Source organism: Diachasma alloeum, unplaced genomic scaffold (assembly GCF_001412515.2).
Source record: "Diachasma alloeum isolate Michigan unplaced genomic scaffold, Dall2.0 Dall_scaffold_00176, whole genome shotgun sequence".
Lineage (NCBI taxonomy): Eukaryota > Metazoa > Arthropoda > Insecta > Hymenoptera > Braconidae > Diachasma > Diachasma alloeum.
This window is the reverse complement of record NW_021680342.1, coordinates 5,845,136-5,871,049: the sequence shown is the minus strand read 5'-3', so window position 1 is coordinate 5,871,049 and position 25,914 is coordinate 5,845,136. Positions and strand designations below refer to the sequence as shown.

At 38.4% G+C, this 25,914-nt stretch overlaps 3 protein-coding genes across 3 annotated transcripts in view; 2 read left to right on the top strand and 1 right to left on the bottom strand.

Annotated features, from left to right (window-relative positions):
- Positions 1-8,021, bottom strand: part of LOC107036732 (splicing factor 3B subunit 3) — a 10,333-nt gene extending 2,312 nt beyond the window's left edge. Inside the window, exons 1-7 of the mRNA XM_015254875.2 lie at positions 7,887-8,021; positions 7,137-7,636; positions 5,704-6,539; positions 5,162-5,330; positions 3,687-3,838; positions 1,515-1,670; positions 131-1,212 (exon numbers count right to left, since the gene is read on the bottom strand). Coding sequence (XP_015110361.1) covers positions 131-1,212; positions 1,515-1,670; positions 3,687-3,838; positions 5,162-5,330; positions 5,704-6,539; positions 7,137-7,533 — 2,792 coding nt within the window. The 5' untranslated portion in view covers positions 7,534-7,636; positions 7,887-8,021. The remainder of the gene's footprint in view (positions 1-130; positions 1,213-1,514; positions 1,671-3,686; positions 3,839-5,161; positions 5,331-5,703; positions 6,540-7,136; positions 7,637-7,886) is intronic.
- A 1,812-nt stretch (positions 8,022-9,833) lies between these two features.
- On the top strand, positions 9,834-11,396 carry LOC107040438 (SAP30-binding protein). The gene is made up of 2 exons (XM_015260564.1): positions 9,834-10,140; positions 10,224-11,396. The coding sequence occupies exon 2, from the start codon at positions 10,398-10,400 to the stop codon at positions 11,280-11,282; it is 885 nt and encodes a 294-aa protein (XP_015116050.1). The 5' UTR covers positions 9,834-10,140; positions 10,224-10,397; the 3' UTR covers positions 11,283-11,396.
- A 235-nt stretch (positions 11,397-11,631) lies between these two features.
- LOC107037661 (SAP30-binding protein) lies at positions 11,632-14,997 on the top strand. The gene is made up of 2 exons (XM_015256355.1): positions 11,632-12,010; positions 12,105-14,997. Exon 2 carries the CDS (start codon positions 12,357-12,359, stop codon positions 13,368-13,370), a length of 1,014 nt encoding a protein of 337 aa, XP_015111841.1. The 5' UTR covers positions 11,632-12,010; positions 12,105-12,356; the 3' UTR covers positions 13,371-14,997.
- The last annotated feature ends 10,917 nt before the right edge of the window (positions 14,998-25,914 follow it).

Genomic DNA, 25,914 nt, shown 5'->3' with positions numbered 1-25,914 from the left:
GCCGCCCCCCCCCCCAAAAAAAAAGAAAAAGGTATTCGTTAAAAGCCCCAGCAGCATTTAACGCTAGAACTCTTATAAACTATTATAATCCCGAGCTCTCAAACAAAAAACAAAAGTTCATTAAACTCACTTGTATGTGTACAGAAATCCTCCATTACTAATTCTCGGATTAAGCTGGTACTCCTTGGCAACTCCAACAATCAAGAACAATTGATCCCCCTGATTGGCAAATTTAACCATAGCTAAGCACAGCGCTGCATAATTCTGCTCCAATCGATGCACCTCGAATGTGTCCCCGGTGGTTGGTGCCATAATTTTAATGAGTGAAGCCCAGAGTCCTGGGCCAGCCCTCGGTGCACCGAAAATTGCCTCATTGGGCTCTTCAGACAGAAATGCCTCAGCCAATTCTCTGGCAACAGCTGCCTCCTCAGCACCAGCAGCTTCCTGCATCTCCTCAGCCATTTGTAAACGTCTCTGCTGCTTGGTCTCCTCAGTATAAGCATTGTGCTCAGTCTCAAGGACAATAAGATGCGCCGAGTCATTGTGAATGGCAAATTTTCTTGGTGTATACTCAAGTGGAAAGCTCACTTGATTGAACACAGCGCCCAACTTTTCAAGAGCTAAAATTCTCAGTGTATTCGTTGATATAGCAACTATGCCCTCGGGACACTGCTCTGAACTAAAACCAGATGCAAACTCAAGACTCTCATACGATAATGGAGTCAAGTGAAAACGATTTTGATAATAATAACTCAGCCATGACCTGCTGCTCATAGCTAACACCGCTTGATTACCCTGCATACGGATGCGAAAGAGCTTAACGGGTCTTGAGCCGAGATATCTAGTTCTCGTGTCAGCCAAGTCACCGGATATTGGATCGAGCATGGTTCTCAGCAGTACGCCATTCTGAAGACCGATATTTAGGTAGAGGCTGGTTTGCTGTTGGGCTGATTCCTCGTCGGAGCTGCCCATGTCCTTGGATGCTCCCATTTCGACGATGCAGAGGCTCTCGGCAGCTGCTGGAAGGGCCTGCATACTCCTCGGGGCTAGACAGTCCGAGGGATCCAGGGAGATTATTCTCACTGTGTTGTCCTGTAGACCGACAGCCAGAAACCAGGAGCGTTGCTCACCACTTGCTACAGTCCCCAGGGCCATGCACATCACCTCAGATGGCATCTTCTTGCGCTCTGTATACTCGTTCAATTGTCCCGTCTGTAATGGAAAGAGACAAGAGGTTTATTCACCTGGGGGGAGGGGTAATGAACTCATCTTCTTGGGTATCAAAGTGGTGTAATTGTAAGCTCTATTATCACAGCACGAGTGGGTTTCTCATGGCTGAGTGAATGATCATCGAGCCAAAAGTGGCTCTTCGCATTCTTTACGTCTCGTAGACCATTCATCCCTGAGGGAAAGCCACCGAGAGAACAATAAATGCGGTATTTTCTTCTTTTTATTCAGCTTTTTTTTTTGTTAAACGTCTCATTCGAAAGATACAATGGAAGGCAATTTCTTACCGGATCCATCTCAAAGTAGACCAATTCTCCTCCTGTCAGAGCGATTACAACTTGTCGCTGATTCACGGCGCATTTAACAATTGTCTTTTTACCAGGTGCTTTCCACTCGTTGACACGCTTGTCGGCACGAATGTGACGGATACCGTCGGGGTAAACCTTGAAAGGGTAATTGAATATATGTGTTAGTTTTGGAGATATGAACAGGAATTGTTGCCTAGTCTCTTTTTCGATTTATTTATGCTTGCTTTGCAGTACGACATTGAGAAATCCTTTTATACTGTGAATGGCATTATTCCTGGTAGGAATAATTTATTCTGAAGATTGAGAGAAACTTTTTGATGTGGAATATAACATGAACTTTGAGGGAAAAATTGGAGTTTCAGGTGCAAAAGATTCCAGAACACATCATAATCTAGAAAAATTATTAAATAAAAATGGAGAATAACAAATTATATTTGAACCATTGTTAATACATTACTTCAATGAAACAGAAATACAGAAAATTCTGAACACATAATTCCTAAATATTGAATAGAAATGACTCGAGTGCAAACTACATTTTTATCCCAATTGTACTGACTTCTTTTTATAATAGGCACTCAACGAATACATAATGAAATTGCCAAATACTGGGATATTCCTCTTACAATTGTCGGAAATATTGATAAAGGAATTTTTTAAAATGGAAAACAGATGCTCGCATAATATCGCTCCATTGATTGAATAAGTAATGTCATCAGGGTTACACGACTAATCTACACATGAAAAAATCAACACAAAAAAAAACAAAAATCAATTTTCGCAATAGGTATAGGAGGGCTTTTTGGGAGTTCAAACCACAGACGTACTCCGTCATGAATCCTGGGTAATCCCGAACGCTCGGACATTGAATGTCAATCATTTTATGTATATTTGTTCTTTGATTAATAAGCATGGGGTTTCGAAATGGAAACAATAAAATTTATAAAAATTTAGATATTTGATAATACATTAATTTATTTTTTGCAGCAGCGAAGGTATAGTTGACGTTAAAAAGGAACATCCTTTGTTAGTATACACTGAGAGAAAAACAGAAAAGTTCTTAAACATGTCTTGTTTGGACTAAAAGAATCGCAAGCTAAAAACGACCAAAAAAGGAATTGATTTTAATTTGAAAGTTTCAAACATGGACGAGACCGTGCCTTTCCCGGATGAAAATATCTCTTAGAAAGGCAAGTTTATCAAGAAACATTTTATCTCTAAGTTTCAAGACTGCTTATCTTGAAACGAGATATCATATCATCATTATTATTTAATTAGAGAATTAATGTCTTAACTGCGACTATGACTATTGAATAGCCGAAACAAAAAACTACCGTTCCTTGATTCGCATAAAACAAACACTTTTCAGGAGCTAAATACGTATGGGAATATTGAATAACGAAAAAGAAGTGCTAAAAGTGGCATTTCTTGTTTGTACAGCGAATAAAGCTATTTTGCAACAACTGAATCTATTTCTGCGGCAAAAATTTTCTATCTCAAGGCAGTCTTCGAACGGTCAGCACTATTTTTTTTTTAATTTTTAACTTGTAATTTTTTTTTAGTTCAAACAAGATTTGTTTGATGAAATATTATTTTTTTCTCTCAGTGTTACTCTCAAAACACACTAGTCTTGAACAAACTGCACGCCGTTTTTTCGGGATTAGTGTGTTCTATTTATTTTTGGCTATCCTTCGTTGATGTGACTGCAGCCGACCGAAACGTGGTCCAGAATTTTTTAAAAGACGTAGAAACGTTTTGTGTGTTGAATAGTCGCGGTACCTTGCAAACTGCATTTTTATTTCAATCCTATCGATTTCTCCTCGTAATATACACTCAACCACTACATAACGAAACTGCTATAATCCTCTCACAATTGTCCAGAGTATTGACAAAGGGATTTTTCTGAATGGATAAGGGATAATAATCCCATAATATCGCTCCATTTGTTGAATATAAAATCTCATTATCCTGAATTATTAACGTGTACGAGCCATTTTACCAGGAGTATTGCAATGATATACACAATGCTCCAACGATGCGTGAACTCTAGTTAATCTCGCACATAAAAGCGACCGACACGCGGATGATGCCAGGTGCCGGAGATACCGCAGTGCAACAATGGTTAATTAAATTCATTAAAATTTAACTCACCTGTACAAGTGCATCTTCACCGAGTGCTGAACAACTGAGGGTTGGCGTTGTGCCGAGAAATCCCGAGTCCGTCACTTCCTCAACAGTCTCACCAATGCTAAGCACTAGTGTTGCATTGACGAAGGACACTATGATGTATGCATCATACTCCTCTGTAACCGAAATCACACGAATTGTCTAGATTACTAGGATTTTGAATGATTCATTGCGGGCTTAAGTGCCCTGGTATTTTAGTTTCATCTGCACTCGGTTGATTGATGAGTGTGCTTTAAGGAATTGCTTTTCTCTCGTCTATTTGAGGAGATTTTTTTTTATGTCGACTGTCCCTCGAGAGTTTCTTACCTCTTGGACTGTCTGGATTTGGAGCCATCAACCCTTAGCACGCAGGCAGCCTGAAAGAGATAACTGGTGTTTGATAAGAGTGTATCAAGCCACCAGGTTTGTTACTATCCTTTTTTAGGTTTTAGGTACTAGTTAATCAACCGTTTCATTCAAGGATTTGATAAATTGTTCGGCCTTTCTTATCCTTAAGGATGTTTATCCATTAGAGAGAAATTCTGTAATGTCTTGGGCTGATGGAAAAATATATGATGAGTTATTTTGTGTACACTCGGTTTTTTATGGGATTTATTCTGAAATTGATAATTCACCTACTAGGGGACTTCAAACAAAAACAGAGGGCGATGTGAAAAATATACTGAATTCAGTGGCTGAGGGAGAATCTGGGGTAGCCACCCAAATAATGGAAGTATTCAAAACATTAAGCCCCTTGTGACCCGATGTTAACGTGATGTTTTGCGTATATTGGCCATTTTATCCCTGAATAATTAATTTTCGGTCGATGGATGACAATTTGTATCAAAATAGGGGAGATTACTGTCAATCGATTGGAAAAAATAACATTTTTTATGAGTGCTTTCGGTTCTGGATAAACATCCTTAATTGATTTTTCACGTTGATGGAAAATTCATTCCCAATGGGAAAATAAAACCTTTGGAATATTCGAAACTATAAATGCACATGAGTTATCGATGGATTTATTTATTGCGAAATCGGTCGTTTGTTTTGGAAAAATATTTGGAAACTATGAAAAGTCAAGTGATTATCATCTTCAATTCCTGATTTGTCATGATTTCCATTCAATTTTAATAATTTCAAATCATGAATTGGACATCTCCACAATAGTAATAACACATGGAAAAACACTGATTTCCTTGAATTCTTAACACAATCCTAATCTTCATGAATTATTTAATCTACAGTTGAATTCCAAAATAAAATCTCAAAAATTCTCATGCAACCTTCAAGCAAATTCCAATGAATTTCCAACACTGTAGGGTCTTTAGCTCTGAGTGTGATAACTCGGTTCTTTATCTCTCGGCTCTCGGGTTAATCTTGAATTGGGACGCATGGAAACACGAATTCTAGTAGAAAATGAACGAAAAAAAAGTGAAGTCTTAAAAAATACAACTAACCATCAACTCTCCGCTTCACCGTCCATACAGCATTGGGATTACCAGGAAGTTCGCTCACAGCCATTTCAGATACTTCCAATCCGTGTCTCAACACTCGTAGCGTTGATCTTGGTCCTCTGCCACAGGCGATATATAGCTGTGGAGTGTCCTCGTTTGCCAAATCTGCAACCTAGATATGCAAATTCATTTTTATCTCCCATTTCCTTTTGCTATTTCCCATGGGTCAAAAGGAATGTAAAAATAGAACTGAGGAAGATGAGAAATGTTATTTTTCGAGTTCACTTCGATTTGCAAGAGAGGATACAAATCAAAGGCGACGAAAATTGTTTTATCTCGCATCGATTCACAGAGGAGCAATAATTGAGAGTATTGAGCCTCTACTTGTCGATGCTGATCCCCTTCCTCAGATCCAGACAGATTATTCCCAAAATATCTCATCTGGCTATTTTAATAGAGTTTCATAGAATCCAAAAAAACTCTTGACATTTTCCTCTTCTTCAACTGGTTCAGTTTTCATTTTCATGAAGATAAATTTCAATTACCTGACACGCCAGAATAGGAGACAAACTATCCATCTCGTCCACAAGAACTAAATTCCTCAGTGGTCTGGGAGCAAAGAAGAACGTGTCACCCTCCTCCAGAGGCATGGCAGAGCTGAACTCAGGCTCGTCATCGTCGTCCCCAAGATGTGCTATCTGGTACAAATAATGATTCCCAAATTCTGATGCCACGAATAAGAATCCAGTCTTCAGAACGCACATGCTGGTGGCGACAGGAACAGTGTCAAAGTACTTGAGTTTGATCTCAGTGACCATGTCCTCGTCAGTCTCTAGAGTGATCTTGAAGATGTCTCCCTGTTCAGTCTGGGCCAGGAAGAAGAACATGCTCTTGGTCTTGTGGGTGGCTGAGCACACGAAGATCATGCCCCTCTCTGGATCGTCGAGGTCGTTCCTCCTCCTTGGAATGGGGCAACGAATGTCGTGCTGGTCACCCAGGTTCTTGTAGGTGAGATAGTTCTCGGAGCAGATGAGAACTCCACTGGGACCATCATTACCACCAGGCACTGAAACCAAGAAGTTTGCGTGCTCCTCCAGGGGTTCACTGTACTTCCTCACTACGTGGTTCAGCCCAAGGTCGAGCTCGTAAAGAGTCAATGTCTGTTGTGTTTTGACTGCTGCATCACCAGTGGGATCACTGTCTGCCTCTTCATAATCAATTTCCAGACAGGCAAACATGGGATTCTCGAATCCAACGTCCACACCAACTGTGTGGTAGACTAGGGTGTTGCTTTTGTGGGCTTCTAGGGGTGAGGAGATGGTCAGGCGGGCCTCTGGGTCTCTGTTGAGGATGTACACGAGTTTCTGCTTCTCGATGGCACCTGGAAATTTTGAAAATTTAATTGCATCAGTTTATCTGTGGAGCTGAATGATGACTTTGGGATCGTCTAGGGGTAATTTCAGTATCTGATGTGTATAATCAATGTAATTCAGGTGAAACACGGACAGAATAGATCATCATACAGTAATTTGGAGTCATTTTTCGATCATAATTGAGGTTTTGCATAAGACCTTATTGGAAAAAATTCTGAATGACGAAAGTAGGATGAAAATGATTGAATACTCATTTTTATCTTTGAACGTAACTAAGAATTGAGAAGCTGCCACAGCAGAATTTACAATGTGACTTCACCATGCAGTTATTTATCATTCCCTGTAATTCACTTCGTATTCGTTATCTTAAAAAAAGGATTAAATATTTTTAATTCTATTTTAATTGTCTGTAGCTGGAAAATGTCATGTAAAACCTCAATTAGAGTTTTCATTCCTACTCTGGCACTTGATTCAAAGGTCGTTCACCTCCAACTTTTGATAAATGAAGAACTGCAAAGAAGTTTGATCGAAAAATCTCTGGAGAGTTGTTCTGAACATCCCACGTGCCAGGAGAATGAAATGAAAAATCAAAGAAAAATATTCACCTATCATAACAGCTCGTCCCTTCGGATCAATGGCAAGATACTGTCCAGGTACAATCCTCCTGCATCCACTCTTTCCGAATGTCTCCTGGTGCACTTTCTCAAAGATATTTTTAGCAGGAATATACTCCAGGATAACGATCCTCCCGGAGTCAGAGCCAACAACAATATAATCTTTGGTGCCTCCAGTCAACCTGAACGCCATTAACGATCTGATTATTCCAAAGACCTCGACTGTGAGGACTGTGTGAACTTTTCCAGTCGTAGGGTCAGGTCTCAGGAGCTCCAGGGATTTGCCCCTGGAGACCAGAATCTCCTGCATTTTACTGCCGGAGAAGTTACCGTGGACTGCATGAGTGATGCCTGTGGCACGCTGAAGGGTCAGATTGTACAGATACATGCTGAGGTACGATTATTGTCACGTCTTCAGTTCATTAAATTATTCAAGTGCCACGCACACCCGTGCTGGGGTGCACTAGACTGGCATGGCGTCTCTGATGCCGCTGCAGAAACAAAAAAAAATATTAATGAAAAAAATGAATAGCTCCCTAGATAATAACGCAAATCATAAATGAAAAGGTTGTTTTTTCTGAAAATTAACGAAAAAGAGCAGTCACGTGATTGATTATCTGTGCATCGTTACGATACTTTGTACTCGCAAATTTAGAATGTTGTTCTTGCAACTATGGATTAATTATTCATAGTAATATTGGATGGAAAATGCAGAAATGATATCGATGGATAATATTTTACCTCATGGACGAAGGCAGGGCAGAAACAATCGTCGATGTTTCTGGATTACTTTTGCGTGTGAATGTGAAATATTAACGCCGCCAGCAGGATCGTACTGTGCCGGCCACGATACTTCGTGAAATGGGATAAGTAATGCTAATGGTGCAACGAAACGATTGGACGCGTCCCGGAAGTGAGTCGTACGTCGCTCCATGGAGAGCGGGCTGCACCCATTACTTTTGGGCGCGTTTTCAGTCGTTTAGTAGTGCATTGAAAACCTGTGTTAGGCTTTGGCCATTTTTACTAGGATTCAAACGAGGAATAATGAATTATACAATAATGTTAAGATGATAGGAAAAACCCGGAAATTACACGGAAATTCATTTGATTATCTTGTAAATACTAGCACCACCTCGGCCTAAAGCGGCCGGGGTGTTGATACCCCCTTTCCAATTATTTGTTTATGATTATTCTCATTGTAAAAAACTACACGATCGATAAGGATCATATGTCCAAATTTAGCAACTGTTAAATTTTCATATTACAGTCAATGATTTGCTCATGTTCCAATTGCTATGCTTACTGAAGAAGATTTTAATCATAATTACAATTCAATTCCTTCTAGTACACACTTTAGAGTGTGAAATTTTGGAAGTCAATATTTGTTGATACTTTGGTAAAAGCGTGTGCCCACACTTATCAATTTTTATTTAGTTCACACGGTAATTCAATGAAATTAACGGTCATCTTATCGATGTAATTCCGCGCTTAGAATATTGTTATCTCGTGTTTTCAGCACCAAATTAAGAATTAAAACTTCATTTGGAATATTGAGTCACAGCTTCTTTTTATTCATATCAGAAATTTTGTATTTGGATATTAATATTATTTGTTCAAAGTGAAAAATAACGTTAACGTAAAAAATGTGAGATAATCGCATAATTCTAACTATTAATTCTAATCAAACTTGTTCGAAGAAAACCTTAGTAAACGCAATATTAAGAAAGTAGAATTATTCTATTTTCCTCTGACCTAAATGATTTGGACAATTATGATACGTTAGCATTTCTCAGCTAAATTCCTCGAATATTTCATGTATTATCTTATCATAATTTCCAATTGTTATAAAATAAATCCACGTTACTTTCAATGCCTTCACCTTTTCTTTAGAATTTTCAAACTATCTTCGAGTCACCCCCTGTCTGTCTCTTGGAGAATTATCAGCTTCATCAATGCATAAATATTCGAATCGTTTTCTTGAGAATTTTGCTTCCCCTTTCATTTCATATCTTGACCGTCATAAAGTTCATTCACTTTTATTAGGAGGGCGAATTTTCACCCTCCGTGTTTGACCCACTCTCTAATCCCTTTTACCTGGAAACTCACTCAAGGGTCGCCGCCAAGGCGTCGAGACTTTGTTACCTGGAATTGATATGTCTCATCGATGGGCGAACATCGACCCCTACTACTACCCCGGTTAGCCGCTGCCCTTCGTGTAAAACCGCAAATTGCTTGTTGTTGATTAGTTAAACCCCCTCTACCCCCAAAATAGTTATTTGTCCGAGTTAGCGAGAGTTGAGAAATTAGAACTTAAAGACACTTCAATTCCAAGTTTGGAAGAGACAACATCTCACGGAAAATATAAGTCCAGAGTGTGTTAAGTCTTATAAAATATACGAGTTTAATGAATTCAAGTTGTAAAAAGGTTTATCTTCGAAATTAGTTCACGAAATTGTAAACTAGACAAGTGTATAAATTCAAAGTGTTTAAATTTAGTGAAATATATAATAACTTTTTTGCGTGTAATTCAAATCTGCGTTTCCCTCCAAACTCCGCGGCCGTTCTATTCGACAAAGAGAGAAAGTGGCGACAAAACGGCGCTCCTTTTCTGTTTCGTGCCGCCGCCACCACTCAAACGCGCAGTCTAGGTATTACATGTCTATGGTCACTCAATTTAGTGCAGTCCAGTGTCCGTCTCCAACGCTAAAGAACGTTTATTATTCGTCTTGTTTCTTCAATCTCCCACGCACTGATTAAAAATTCTCAGCTGTAATTATCAAAAATCAGAGCACAGAAGATTAACTTCTCTCCTGGGATAATTACGAAAACACTAACAAAACAAGGATATTGTTCGAATAATGTGCGAGTCAGTGTCTTCGAAAACAGCGTAACATTTAGTTTCCACATTTCTTTTATTTTTAACAATAATTTTGTTATTTATTCGTATAAAAAAACAACAACCTCGTACAATTGATCACAGGAGCTGAATCAAAGGGTGAGTCAGTAATTTTAAGACGTGTAAAACCAATGAAAATGCAAATTCAATTTCTAACCTCCATGTTTAACTTTTTGTTTCAGGGGAAATTCACAATTCTGGTCAACACAAGAGGCATTACCACGATTATTACGAGGAATAAACAAGCCACGCATTTATTAAGTAATCAATAATAAAAAAACTCAAAAGCTAGTCTGGTGAGTTACATCCCAACATATTGTTCAGTAGCAAACCGTGAATCTCAAAGCTAACTAACAATGTCTGTACAAAGTGTAGCTCTAGCATCTCTAGCAGTCACCTATTCCGACTCGGAGGGTGAGGATGATGTTGATGTCGATGATGAGGCTAATACAGTACCATCCCAGGCGACTGCCCCCCATAATAAACAGGTTGGTCAGCCCCAGGGTATCGTCAGTCCCATATTTGCAAAGTCAGCCACAAATTCCCCAACAATTCCACAGACAGATAATTTGATTGTAAATGTTACACCGAAAAAGGTCGAGCAATTAGTTTCGTACGATTTTGATGATTCATTTGTTCATCAAGAGGAAGTGACTGTTATTACAGCTGAAAATGTCCGGAATACAAGCGAAAAATGTTCGGTATTGCTTCAGGAAGATATGATCCTGGATGATCTTATACCGCCGGAGCCAGAGGGCCAGTGTCCACCAGAATTGCAGGAAAAAATCACTGCACTTCATAGGAAAATGGAAATTGAAGGATTAGACTTGACGCGCGTCATCAAACAGCGAAAAGACTTTAAAAATCCGTCGATTTACTCAAAACTTATTTCATTTTGTAGGATTAATGAATTAGGTACAAATTACTCGCCTGAATACTTTGACCCATTCAAGTGGGGACAGGAGTCGTACTACGAGGAGCTCGGGAAGGCTCAGGAGGCAGTCATGGAGAAACTGGCGAAGAAATCAAAGTCCAAGGCGGAGGTGACGACTGGTGGCGTTAAACGACCGATTGTTGCTGCGGTTGCGGTTGAGGAGAGCAAAAGGAAAGTTGGAAAGTGGGATCAAGTTACTACTGCCACTGCTCCGACGAAGACCACCGTGGTAACAAGCTTGGGTGCGAGCGATAAAAAATGTAAAGTTATCGTGGCTTTTGGCGCTGTACAGAAGAGACGATTGTGAATACTGTAGGATATTTAAACTAGATTAATTTTTGTACAACGAAAATACCTCTGTAAATATGGAAATATATTTTAATATTGAATGTAATGTGCAGTTTTATCTTGTTTTATTAAATTAAATTGAGTGGAAAATTAAAATTCAATAGAATAAATTGAAAATTCAATTGAATTGAACTTGATTTTTCATTTCATAAAGTACTAGATTTGTCTCAATTTTTTGCAATATAATAAGGAAGATTGAATGATGATATGAGAATGGTTTATTGCATCTAGAAGCGAGGGATTCACCAGCGCCAAAACTTCTCCAACTCGTCACCCACTTTTTATTGAGCACAAAATGGCGTCCGGAAACTTGGATCGGTATCGTACGCTTAGTGTGTTTTTAATTTTCTAAAATCGTTTCCACGAGTGAAATAGCAAAATAAAGCCGCTGGATAAGTTGAGTGATTCATCGAGTACCCAAAATACCCGCAATACCAAACGGAACCCTCAATAATCGTGAATAATACGTGAAGAATCTAGACATTTGCCCGTAACGTTTTGATTTCGTAATCCAGCGAGACGGTGTGGACGAAAAATCATTGTTATTTCGTAGTTGTAAGTGAGTAAAAAAACAAACAATCCTGTCGAGTTAGTGTCAGTCAATCGATGGATTAACCCAGCAGACGTGATGTGCCTGAGCCTGATGGACTGAGCCTCAGCACCAGTTTAACGTGCTTGGAATAAGAGGTGAGAAGTCAATTGGTGCAATGACAACGTGTTATGGTCGCCTATACCCCCTAACCTAAAAGCTGTCATTAACACCTCAACCCCCTTCTTGCAGATCAATAGATAAACATTCCAGCGAGGGGCATCTCCAATTACGATTCGAGCACAAACTGGAAAGAATTTATTTTAAAAAAAGCATTGATCCTTTGATTTTTATTTCCATTTTTGTTTTGTCAAGTCAATTCTTTCCACCAGTTTCGTTCGTAATTGAGAGTCCAAAAAAATCATCAAGAAACAACGGTACACCGGTGAGTTCCAACACAAAATATTGATTGGTAGCTCAAAGGACACTCAAAGCCAACTAACAATGTCTGTACAAAGTGTTGCTCTGGCATCTCTAACGGCCACCTACACCGACTCGGAGGGTGAGGATGGTGTGGATGAAGAACAGCAGGAGAATGCAAAGGCACCCATCGGGGCTGGTCCTCATAATTCCCAAGTCGGTCAGCCCCAGGGTATCAGCAGTCCCAAATCTGGTAGATCAGCATCAAATAGCCCCAACGTTGACACCAGTATTGGGAGCAAGACAGTATCAATATTGTCAAATCCACCCACCCTAGTTACCGATGTAACGTCCAAGGTCCAGCGTTTAGTTTCATATTTTGATGACACTGTTGTCTCCGATGACGAGGGTACAGCGACAGTTAATAGCGAGTTGGCCAATGTACATCACATGGAAAATGGCCTTACCTCGATTAAACTTGAGCCGTCACCCTCGATACTGGGAGAATTAGTTTCAGATGCTGTTGGAGATAATGATGGTGATATTGATGGTGTTATAATACCACCGGAACCAACTGGTCAGTGTCCAATTGAATTGCAGGATAAAATAACTGTACTTTTTAGGAAAATGGAGAGCGGTGGTTTGGATATGAATAAATTAATACAACTGAGAAAAGATTTTAGAAATCCATCGATTTATGAAAAACTTATACAATTTTGTAGTATCAATGAATTAGGTACTAATTATTCACCTGAGAGGTTTGATCCATTCAAGTGGGGTAAGGACTCTTACTACGAGGAATTGGCCAAAGTACAGAAAACGGAGATGGATAAGCTCGAGAAGGCGAGAAAGGAGAAGACGAAAATTGAAATTGTCTCGGGGACTGCTAAGCGACCGAACAGCTCGACAACAACCGCTGAGGACGATGCCAAGAAGAGAAAAAGCAAGTGGGATCAGGTCGCCACTGGTACAACAACAACAGTCAAACCTACAATGCTGTTGTCACAACCGACTTTAACAACACTAACGTCATCAGCATCTGGGCAGAAACCCACTGTTATATCGGCGTTTGGTTCGTTACCAAAGAAAAGACTGTAACATATATATATATTATGTTGTTATCACTAAGGATGCAAATTTCTTGTACATATATACATACAGATATCTATATTGTATATCCTATGATGCCATTTTTTAAAATTCAATGTCTGAAAGTCGAGGAGGACAGGGGAATTCAATCACTATTTATTTTTTCAAGTCCGTAATTTGATATTAGTATTTTTCAGAATTTTCATTTTTATTATTGGGAAAATTTATTTAATTGATATTTGTTTTGTGTTGACACATTCCAGTTTAAGAGCAGGAAGTTTGAATGTTCTTTGGCCATTGACTTTCGGGATATTGATCAATTGCTCATTCATCATTGGTTACTGCATGATTCATTGTCATTTTATTTTATCGATTGTAGCTGAATAATTAAGATTAACAGGATGATTTCATTAGTTTGTTAAAGATGATGATTTGGGGGGAAATTTTTAGTTTGAATGATGTAAGAGGCAATATTTATTTGATTTTTGAGTCATGGAAAAGTCACTGCTGTGGATCAATTTGATTAAATTTTGATTATTGTACTTTTTTCTAAAGTAAATTGCAGTAAAAGTTGCAAAATTACAATCAATTCTGCGAATTAATGAAGGGAGACACAATTGATGAACCAATATATTTTTTCAAAAGATGGTAATTGCTGTTGCATCCGAGGTATACTATACTGCCGTACTATATTGGATAATTGTTGAGGCAAAATAATTAGTCATCGGAGATGAAAACGATGACGCGAGCAAAATTTCTAGCTGTCTCAGTGCTAAGACGGTCTTAGACGTACTTTTTCGTGTGATCAATGTTCGAGAGCATAAATTAACTCTTGTTTTTGAAAAGCAGATGTACCTCAATTTTTAATGGAAATTAACAACTCCACAATTTTTCACCTTATTCTTCGTCATGATCTCATGTTTTATAGTTATTTAGTTAATTTTATTTATGCTGGATATTGAATATTGATTAAAATCATGATAATTCTTCATTTTAAATGGAAAAATGACGATGAGAAACGCAAAGCTATTTCGAATGTCAAGTATGGCGGTTTAATTGACAACAATGGATGCAATTTTCAGTTGAAATTTAGTGAAAATGTTATTGCGTTTCTCAAAGAAAACCTGAATTAATAATGAAACATAATAAAACTCATCAAATCATTAATCCTAGCGGAAATGTGCCGTGAGAAAAAAGCATAAAAATACTCTTTACTGTGAATAATGAATAGAACAAAAACTCGTGGAGAAGAAATCAAGAGATGAATATGTAGTTTTTACTGTACAATGCTAACATTTGATCGAAATGTTATTGCCTGAGCACGAAAATGCGCGAATCTATTGAAACTAATGCCGCTAAGACAAAATTATCCAAAAAGAACTTATTTATTGAAAGTGTACAATGCGTTAGTGAAGCGGTATACCTAATAAATTCCCAAACAACCATTTTTACACGAGATTAAAAGTTAAAAAATGAAATATCGCAGTTGGAAACGCACTGTGTTACAGCAAGGATGGAACCTGCACAATTTGGAAATCGATTAAATTGTACGTGTCACTGATTTCTGTGTACTCAAGTGTGAGAAAAAAACGGAAAAAAATGAAAACAAACAAAAACAAAAAACAACTCTAAAAAGAACAAGGTGTATATAAAATATTTTTAAATAATGAAAAATGTCTCTTTCTTTGCAATTCCCCTCACACTGATGCATTCCGAGTTATTCTATTTTGATAATTTCATCTTGATAATTGTTGATGAATGCACCAGATCGTGGTGACGATCAAATTTATACTCAATTTTTTTGCTCATAAAAAAAGATTCGTGATAGTATCTGGAGTGGTTTGTGATTCACGTGCTAATACAGTATGCCTGGGAGTCAGATGCGCCTGTGGGTGAGATGCATCGGTAGATGTAAAGAGGTCCTTGTACCCGTTGGAGATGTCTCAAGCCGTCGCCCCGTGAATGGTGAGTGGTCAGGCTGTGCGATTAATTTACGTCATCAACCTCCTGCGTTTGTAGTGACGTTGATATCGGACTGTTGGCATGGGCAAAGGTGGATGACTTGGAATGGATGATCCAGCATTGATCGCGCGGGCATTCATCTGAATACATTCGAATTTTTCATTTTTCTTTTCCACCCGGCGAAAACCATGATTCTTCTTCACTCCAGGCCTGGAAACTTACGCCATTCGAAAATTATAGATAAATCTTTGCTGATTTTTTTTTATTTTGAAACATCGGAGACTGAAAAGTCAGAGCCAATGATGACGTCACAATGTAGTTCTGTTTCAATCGTCTATAATTGACTGATTCGGCGCCGATGATAATTAAGAATCTGCTATTATTCATTGGGTAGTTATGTCAAACAATAAATAAATTGCATGGCAAATCCAAATTGAATCATAATAGTTTCATAATAGTAGGGGTTTGGTAGAGATGCAAAATGACCGTCATTTTTTAGATCGCGTCATATGACCAAAAAATGACGGTCATGTGACGCACAAATTTTCCAACTACAAATGATTGTCACAAATCATTTGTAACCAAATTGTTGTCAAACCATCTATATAGTTGCATAATGACGGTCATAACTAATTTCCAATTTGTGACGGTCATGAATAAAACAANTTGGAAACGCACTGTGTTACAGCAAGGATGGAACCTGCACAATTTGGAAATCGATTAAATTGTACGTGTCACTGATTTCTGTGTACTCAAGTGTGAGAAAAAAACGGAAAAAAATGAAAACAAACAAAAACAAAAAACAACTCTAAAAAGAACAAGGTGTATATAAAATATTTTTAAATAATGAAAAATGTCTCTTTCTTTGCAATTCCCCTCACACTGATGCATTCCGAGTTATTCTATTTTGATAATTTCATCTTGATAATTGTTGATGAATGCACCAGATCGTGGTGACGATCAAATTTATACTCAATTTTTTTGCTCATAAAAAAAGATTCGTGATAGTATCTGGAGTGGTTTGTGATTCACGTGCTAATACAGTATGCCTGGGAGTCAGATGCGCCTGTGGGTGAGATGCATCGGTAGATGTAAAGAGGTCCTTGTACCCGTTGGAGATGTCTCAAGCCGTCGCCCCGTGAATGGTGAGTGGTCAGGCTGTGCGATTAATTTACGTCATCAACCTCCTGCGTTTGTAGTGACGTTGATATCGGACTGTTGGCATGGGCAAAGGTGGATGACTTGGAATGGATGATCCAGCATTGATCGCGCGGGCATTCATCTGAATACATTCGAATTTTTCATTTTTCTTTTCCACCCGGCGAAAACCATGATTCTTCTTCACTCCAGGCCTGGAAACTTACGCCATTCGAAAATTATAGATAAATCTTTGCTGATTTTTTTTTATTTTGAAACATCGGAGACTGAAAAGTCAGAGCCAATGATGACGTCACAATGTAGTTCTGTTTCAATCGTCTATAATTGACTGATTCGGCGCCGATGATAATTAAGAATCTGCTATTATTCATTGGGTAGTTATGTCAAACAATAAATAAATTGCATGGCAAATCCAAATTGAATCATAATAGTTTCATAATAGTAGGGGTTTGGTAGAGATGCAAAATGACCGTCATTTTTTAGATCGCGTCATATGACCAAAAAATGACGGTCATGTGACGCACAAATTTTCCAACTACAAATGATTGTCACAAATCATTTGTAACCAAATTGTTGTCAAACCATCTATATAGTTGCATAATGACGGTCATAACTAATTTCCAATTTGTGACGGTCATGAATAAAACAAAATAGTTTCATCTATATGGATGGAAAAAAAACGGGATTTCCATTTCAAAATGCGGATTAGGCCAATACAAAAGGAATTCAATTGAAAATTGACCGAGAAAAAAATAAAGTTTCATCTATATAGATGAAAAATGACTGTCATTTTTTCTTGACAAGTTGTGACGGTCACATGACCGTCATATGACGGGTCATGTGACGCATTTGCATCTCTAGTGCTTGGTCTATCCGTGATACCTTCGATGTCCAAATCAGTGCAACGGTCCCGGTTTCTGCCACTCTCAACGATTTTTTAGTGAATATAATTCCAAATTTCCTGAAGAAGCATAAACAATTCATCATAGTGCAATAGTGTATTTCGATACAAGTGCTGCAGACTCATATTCGCCAGAAAAGTTTTTTTCGACCTAATGACGAAACATACCATTTCAGGGCGAGTGCTATGGGGTTTTTTAGACGAGATCTGGTCAACCACGCGAGTGAAAAAACCCCATGGTACTAGACGTGACCGATATTTTTACGTAGTGATTTTTTCTTTTACGAGTTTGCGGGAGCGCTGCCCTCCCAAGGGTCAAAGAAAACTTTTCTCACGAGTGTCGAACCCTATTTTTCATGACAATGGGTGGAACGCGGGATTTTGCGCACACGGAGCGTGCGTAAAATATCATTTTACGCATAAGTGATGAAAAGGGAATTTCCTTTTTTTACAACTACAAAAAAATGAACGTTATCGCACAATTACATTCAAAATTAAATAACAAACTGTCCACGATCTGTCAAAAAGTGATCTGGGATTTACTGGGACACGTAATTTTTGGCACTATACATTCATAATAATGGATGGACGCATAGAGCATCTTTCGATTTATTTTGCATTTTATAAACGGTCTAATGTCATTTTGATTATTATTATCATTACATAACAATATCACTCCTGCGGGTTATTTTTCCACTTGCCATTAACTGGCACCGAAGGGTGGCAAAAACGGAAACATGGCCTTCCCAAGTGTCAGAAACTGGCACATGGCTGAAGTTTTCCATTTTTCAAATATTAATTTGCTTAATCATTCATTTGGGGAACTATCAATCACAAATCATAAAGCAGAGTATTAAATATTCTTAAAAAAATACATATTATCATTTGATTTTTATTAAAGAAACGAAGAGCTTCTAGTGGCATTAGCTGGGATATTGACGGGACGTTCCAAATAAGAAATCGATACTCTTCGATATGAAGTACTACGATTCTGAATTTTTGTCTAAAAAATAGTAATATTCTCGAAAAGAAAAGTACAGTTTAAAATAAAAAGATGAAGTCATTTATTTCCTTTGAACTGAGTCCGATTGAGAGCAAGCGACGGTGATATTTCAAGAATGTCGGAAGATTTTTCTTTGCATGACTTGCACATTCATTCAATACGGAAACCCCTGTTACGTGATTCATTGGGTCTAAGCTTTTAGTATTTTGAGTTATTTTCGCAACTCCCTACCCGGAATGAACGATTTCTTGAGCGGAGAAATTCTCCCCTGGTAAGAGATGAGAAAAGGCCCAGGTTAAACCGAGGATGGCCCGATGCTGGCCACTGTTGGGCCACCCTCGGCCAATCTTGGTCCATTCCGCATCTTCTAACAGAATCACTTCAACATACGGTGTTCATGTGTACAAATCACGGAATTCGTACACGACCTGTCTCATTCAACGGAATTTTCGTCCCAAGCCATTTGTCCTCGCAAGGTAATATATTTGACTATGAATTAAAAATGTTTAAAACTTGAGAGTCATAAAGTGAACACAGTTTATCTCAAAAATTCAGATATAAAACGTTCATTTCTTTATATACCTGTTCTTTTAATAAAAATAACTGCAAATAATTATGTCATATTGAATAAAAACATGGTTAAGCAACAAAAAAGTACTATATTTGACTGAAGAAATTAGGTTTTTGATATTAGGTCGTTTCGTCTTCAGAGTGTAGCATTAGTGCGAGGCGAATAAAAACTACATTTCGATAGAAATTTTTACGAATACTTCCCAGAAATCGCCGTGGAAAAGAATAATTTTTATAATATCGACATCATGGCCCACAATATCATTCTAGAACTAATTGATACGTTGTTTTCTAGTACTTTTTCTAATAAAAAAATCCTCGGAATAGTTCAGAAATAGTATCTCGGAAATTCTAGCGTACTGAGACTACGTTTCGAATTAATAAAAACGAATTAAATCATTGTCATTGGAATATTTTGCCGTCAGCTTTCAATTAATTCGTCAATTAATGCACATGTTGTACTGATTTTTGCCATTTCCATCGATTATCTTTCAAAGCTTCACTGTCGTACATGAGCAGCAAGTAAAGAACGAGCGAGGCAGGCCAATGGACAGTGAAGGTCTTCTGATGTTCATGGCCACTCGACCTATTATCTTGCCTTCACATTCTTCGCGAAGTTGAATTGGTAAATACACCAGGTGTATCAACTACATCCCAAGAACATCATAGTCACGAATGTCGACGAAAAATAATGGAAAATCAACGAGAATTTGCACACGCACGGAGAGAAATTTTCTAGAAAAATTCTAGTACGAGTACTGGAAAAAATCACAATCCACCGGCTGTGAAAAATTCTAGTACTGTTAAGGTAAAATTTCTTGGTATTTCTGGTAAAATTTCGGGGGATTTCTGTGAAATTTTCACAGCAATACGGGGAAAAATTCACGTTTTCCCCAATACAATTTCTCGTGCCAGCACTGGAATTTTTTCCTGGCCGTCACTTTGCGCCTCTTTTCCCGTGCTATAGCACTAGAATTTTTCTAAAAAATTTCTCTCCGTGCGGAGAAAATTATTTGGTAAATTTCATCAACTAGTTGTTGTAAAAATGAATTACCAACCAGTTGTTGAATTTCAATAATCAGTTGGTGAATTTCAACAACTATTTAGTGAAATTTAACAACTATTTAATTAAAATTCAAAAATAGCTATTTTCGTCACAAGGCCGAAAAAAACTTTTCTGACGTGTGAGGGTCGCAGACTGAGTCGAAGCCGAGGAATGCAATCACACGAGTCAAAAAATTTGTTGTCGGTTGAGTGACGACCGGCCGTCATGACAAAAAATATTGTTCGTTATACGGCCAAAAAAAAAATTTCTGACGAATATGAGATCATTCGCCAGAAAAGTTTTTTTTCGGCCTAATGACGAAATATACTATTTCATCACGCTGTGACGAAAAGTGAACTTTTCGGCACGCTCCGCGTGCCTAAAAGTCCAATTTCCGCCACATTGTGATGAAAAATATTGTTCGTAACTCGTGAAAAAATGTTTTTTAGCTCGTGGGATTATATCACTCGCCTTCGGCTCGTGATATAAACCTCCCACTCGCCAAAAACACTTTATTGCACTCGTTACGAAATATACTATTTTGTCATTCCGGCCGTAAGGCAGCGTTTCACGGACGCGGAGCGAAGCGGAGCGAAGCGAAGCCGTCATGACAAAATAGTATAGTTCAACAACTAGTTGGTGCAACTCAGCAAATAATTTTCTCCGTGTCTGTTGTTATATCGATTATTGACGTAACGAGGAGCAAGTTGACCCGCGGGTGACAAATGTCTGGGAAGCGGTGAGCTGCAAAATGAATGCACCACCGGGGGATCACGAAGGGTACCAAATCAGATGGGCATGCAACGTGTCCCTAATCGATGTGCAAATGATGTCCACCACCTGAGGGAGTGCCAATTAAACATTTTAATGTTGCTGAGAATTATCACTCGCCTTTGAACGTGCCACAAAAAAACAACAAATGATATTGGTTAAGAAAGATTGTGTGAGTGAGTGGGGCCCTGTGTGCTGAGTCCCAAGGACTCTTTCACACTGCGCGGGTAATTGCAGGTGATAATTTCCGGATTATCTAGATGAATGCAACAACAACCTGCGGCTACACTCCAACTACAACTGCCGAATCTCGTTTTATTCTATCTCGATGTTTTTCTTTCTCACTGCTGTGTAATATAGTGGATTCAGCGGGCAATCTGATTGCCACGTTGCGTCTTCAATTCCACGGTCTGGATCAAGTGTACAAATAGAATGAAGAGAAAAAAGTGGAAACTTGTTTACGAATTATCAGCTTTTGGAATTTATTTTAGTCTTCATCGTTCATTTTATTTCATTTATCATGCGCGATGTTATCTCTGTGGATAAACCATAAAAATATAGGATTTTTTAAGTCAATTAGGAAGAGCTCCACGGAGGAGCTCATAGATGGCGACACTTTGTTAGTTATCAGTCAACGAAGAACGGGCTTTGATCAGCAGAATCGAAAAAGTTTACAATCTACAATTTCTCGAAATGGAAAACTGAGCATGAAACTTCAAGAAAATGCGGAATATATATTTATGTCACTAAATATATATTCAGCTTTCGGGCCCAATGACATAAAATATTGTACGTTACAAGGCGATAAAAGTATTATCTGACGATTGTGACTTTACACTCACATGAGTCATATAATACTTTTATCGCCTGATGACATAATGTACTATTTTGCCTAATGACTAAATGTGCTACTTTGGCAACTGTGAAGTTTACAGACCGAATTGTAATCACACTCGTCAAAAACGTCATTTACATCTGATTCCATGCCTTGTTTTCGCACGCAAAAAACCGCCTTTATGCCACCAGTGTCATAAAATATCGTACGATACATACTCGTCAGGAAGTCTATTTTTTCATATGTGCGGTTAAAAACCGAGCCGAAGGCGAGGTCAGCAACTACTTTTTTTTCACTTGTAATATACTATTTCGGCCAAATAACGAAGCTAATTTGTCTTCGCACTGTTAGTAAACGGGGTTGACGGACACGAAGTGTCCGTAAAATACTGTCTCATGAACGGTGTGATGAAAAAAATATTTATTATTCGAATAATAATGAATGTGAGAAGATGAATGGCTTGAGCACTTGTTGAAATATCAAAAAAACTACCAGTAATAATGTGCCATGATTTATAAACCTTTTCATTCTTACCCCACCCATTCGACCCATTTTTCAGTGCAATAAACTGCAAGATTCGACAGTTTAAAGTGGCGCTCTTCTCCGAGGGCGTGTTGCCGGGGCCAGAAGAAAGTATATCCGCGTCGGTCACGCGGCCTCCGTTTGCAAGGGGACGAAAAAACTCGTATGTAATTTACAACAAATCGTAAATGTAAGCGAAAAAGCAGCCTCATAGCTTATTGCTTCAACGCAACTACCGTGGAAAACTCTTGACTTATTGTATTGTGACGTTTGCATTTTCATCCTAAAGCGTGCCGCACTGAGAGAAAAAATTGGCTCTGGCGAAAAATTATATGTTCCACGGAAGAGATCTTTTATCGTGTTGAATCAATTTAGTTGCAGGCGATGAAGAAAATTTTCACCAAAAAATGATAACTTCCGTAGTGGTAATTGTTTTCGTAAGACGTTTATGTGTCTTCCGGGTTAATCCATCAGTTCTGCAGAGAATTAAATGAGGTTCCGGTTTTGTTAAGTGAATGTCATTGATTTTTCTGGTGAACACCGATAATTTCTCGGAGAATAATTTCTTGTGAGAATGGTGTAATCCTAAGGGGTTCTTTCAGATCAAATCATTATGGTGCGATAGATTATATTTTTTCCTGTAGACAGTTCGAATTCTTCTGGGGATATCTCTGGTGGTCGTGACGAAAATCAAATTTTTGTGAAATTTCTTCAATTTCTTTCTATCAAGTTGCGATAAATCCGATTTCAAGCACGGAGTAATACGAAGATTAGTGTGTGCACTGACAGGAAAAATTAGTTCTGCCGAAAATTATATGTTCCCCTGAAGAGATCTTTTGTCGTGTTGAATAAATTTATGTGTTGACAAAAAAGAGAGTTTCCACGAAAACATGATAATTTCTCGGAGAATAATTTTTTTGAGAATGGTGTAATCCTAAGCGGTTCTTTCATATCAGATGATTATGGTACAGTAGATTATATTTTTTCCTGAAGACAGTTCGAATTCTTCTAGGGATATTTCTGATGCTCATGAGAAAAACAAATTTTTGTGAAATTTCTTCAATTTCTTTCTATCAAGTTGCGATAATCCCGATTTATTGCACGAAGTGATACAAAAATTATTGTGTACACTGAGAGAAAAAAATCAGTTCTGCCGTAAATTATATGTTCTTCTGAAGACAAAAAAGAAAGTTTCCACGAAACCCCGATAATTTTCGTAGTGGTAATTGTTTTCGTGAGACATTCATATGTCTTTCGGGTAAATACATTGGTTCTACAGAGAATTATATGAGGCTCCGGGTTTATCAAGTGAATGTCATTGAGTAGTGTATCTTTGTCCAATAAACACTTGTGAAATAAAAATCAAGAAAGTTGCGCAATTTTTGACTTCTTGTTACTGAAAAATCAGAAATTTCATAGAATTTTCTGTGAAGAGAGCGAATCCATGTCTCGCTCCTCGGAATTAGAATTTTTTTCTAACAATGCAACTATTACAACAATTCATAGAAAAATCATTCAGTTGTAATTACTTCGTGACTTCACCTAATTGCAAATCGCTCGTCGACTGACGGGGATTTCACCGCGAGTCGATGACTCGTTCGGTGGATGGCAATGGGAGCCGGTTCATCACCGAAAAAAATGGAGAATACAACGTAGAAACAGAAGTGTATAATCAGACATTAACATCCACCCGGAGATGCATAATGAACCGATATCCTTGCAGTTACCTTTATCCACACATGGAGTTTCAATTTTCGATTCCGGACTCTGCTGTGTGTGTACCATTGTCCGAAGGGCACTGGGTCACTCCCCGTCGCCCCGTGGAACCTTGAAACCACTTGAAACAGTCCCCCAGATCACTGCACTCTCAAGATCTATTTTCTCATCCACTTCCTTTCCACTCGTAAAATTCTGTTATGCTAATTATGTTAATGAAACACTCAAATGATGAAGAATAATTAGTTGAAAACTTGTATTCGCAAGAATTTTCCGAGTGAACAGGTAAAAAAAATTAATATAATAACCTTTGAGAAAGAAAATAGGAGGGAATTGAAAGAATTTTTTATGATTTTTTAATGCTACAATCACTAGTTACAACTTCCGCACTTCGTCTCGTGTAATTAAATTTTTCCAAAACCTCTCATTCTCAATTTTCCACTTACCTACGTTTAACGTGACTGCTCTCACCAACGGGCCGCACAGGGCGTTTTAATTGCTAAAATAAACGAGCGAAACCATTCCCCCCTCCTGCCCCCATCCTTGCAAAACTCGGCTATCTGCAATTCATTTTTCAATTTAAAGTATTAACAGGAATAAAAACTTGCACGTTACATTTCACGGAGTTGTGCGTTACAATTTCCGTCGTGGCTCGACTCCGATGAGAATATTACGATCGTAAAGGATCGTTAGCGCTGAGGGCCCACAGGATAGACGTTAACGATCGTTTAATTGTCGTATTAACGTTTCCACCAGGTGGACTTATACCCAGGGTTGTCCCTTGCCCAAGTGTTGGACCTTGGGAAATACTGTTACCTCCAGAGATCTCTAATACTCATGTACAGTGTACTGGGGTGCACTGGATTCACTTGTTTGTAGTAGTTCTGGTGGAGACTGCACTATAAACTACTCCAACTGCACCTCACCATCGGAGGATCGACGCACTGGGGGAGCTTTAACATTGTATAAAAAAAGAACCTGAGAGAAATGGGAAAACGGAGGATTTGATGGGCTATAAACGGACATCATTGCAGCCCTTTTATGGTGGATTGTACTGGCGTGTTGTAGACGCAGAGTTTGACATGAGATGGAATGAGAGCGACTGAGCAAAACTTGTGACAACTCTTCCCGAAACGCATGCAAAGTATTTCGTGTGGGTTCGTTAAAGGGAGACCGCACGGAGGGAAATATTAAGTAAAAATTACGGAACACTTCACGTAATCCGCAATGCCAAATCGTTTTCCGGCAATTTTTATAGGAATGGAAGAGAAGAAATCTGAAACGTTCAGTGAATTCTCAGACTCATCGCCGAACAAAGTAAGAAATGGTCACGTAATTTTTCCCGAACAAGTAAAATCTTACAGAAATTTTCCGGCTTATTATTCCGTTCCGTAAAAATTCTCAATCGGTGGGGGAAAATTACGGAACTACTTGTTGTCCCCACAGCGGTGAGTCATCAGACGGGTTGTTAATTTTTACGGAACAAATCGTAGAATTTTCGTGGCGATTCGTACAATTGCCGTTCCGACTCACACTTTTTATTGAATTTTACTCGCGGATTACGTTTCGAAACGTAATTTGTACGTTTTTTTTCCGGTCATTTTTATTGAATTTTTCTCTCCCCGAGTCGAATAATTGGACCTGACAAGTTCTACTTAGGTCTTTCCGTTCAGAACTGGATAGGTCTTGGGAAGCCTCTTCCCAAGTGCTTCCGAGACCTTTCTACCTATGGTTATGTCCCATTTCAGCACTTGTTAGGTGTAAGCAGGACTTGTATTCAGACTTTCCAAATCCTTGCCGGTCCCCGTAATTCTATGGGCCTATATTAAATCTGCGTTCATATCCCTGTTTACTCATGCGTTATTGAAATAAAAAATGCAATTATTGTTTTTTTTTTTAATCTCGAAAATCGACATTTCACGAGAGGGTGGAGGGGAGACGCATGCATGCGGAGGCTTGAAATTTTTACCCAACAAGGAGAGAAGGTTGCGGAATCTATTCTAGCCACTCTTGTCCCTACGCTTACATGCATTATCCAAATAAAAAATGAAAGTGTTAACAAATCTGACC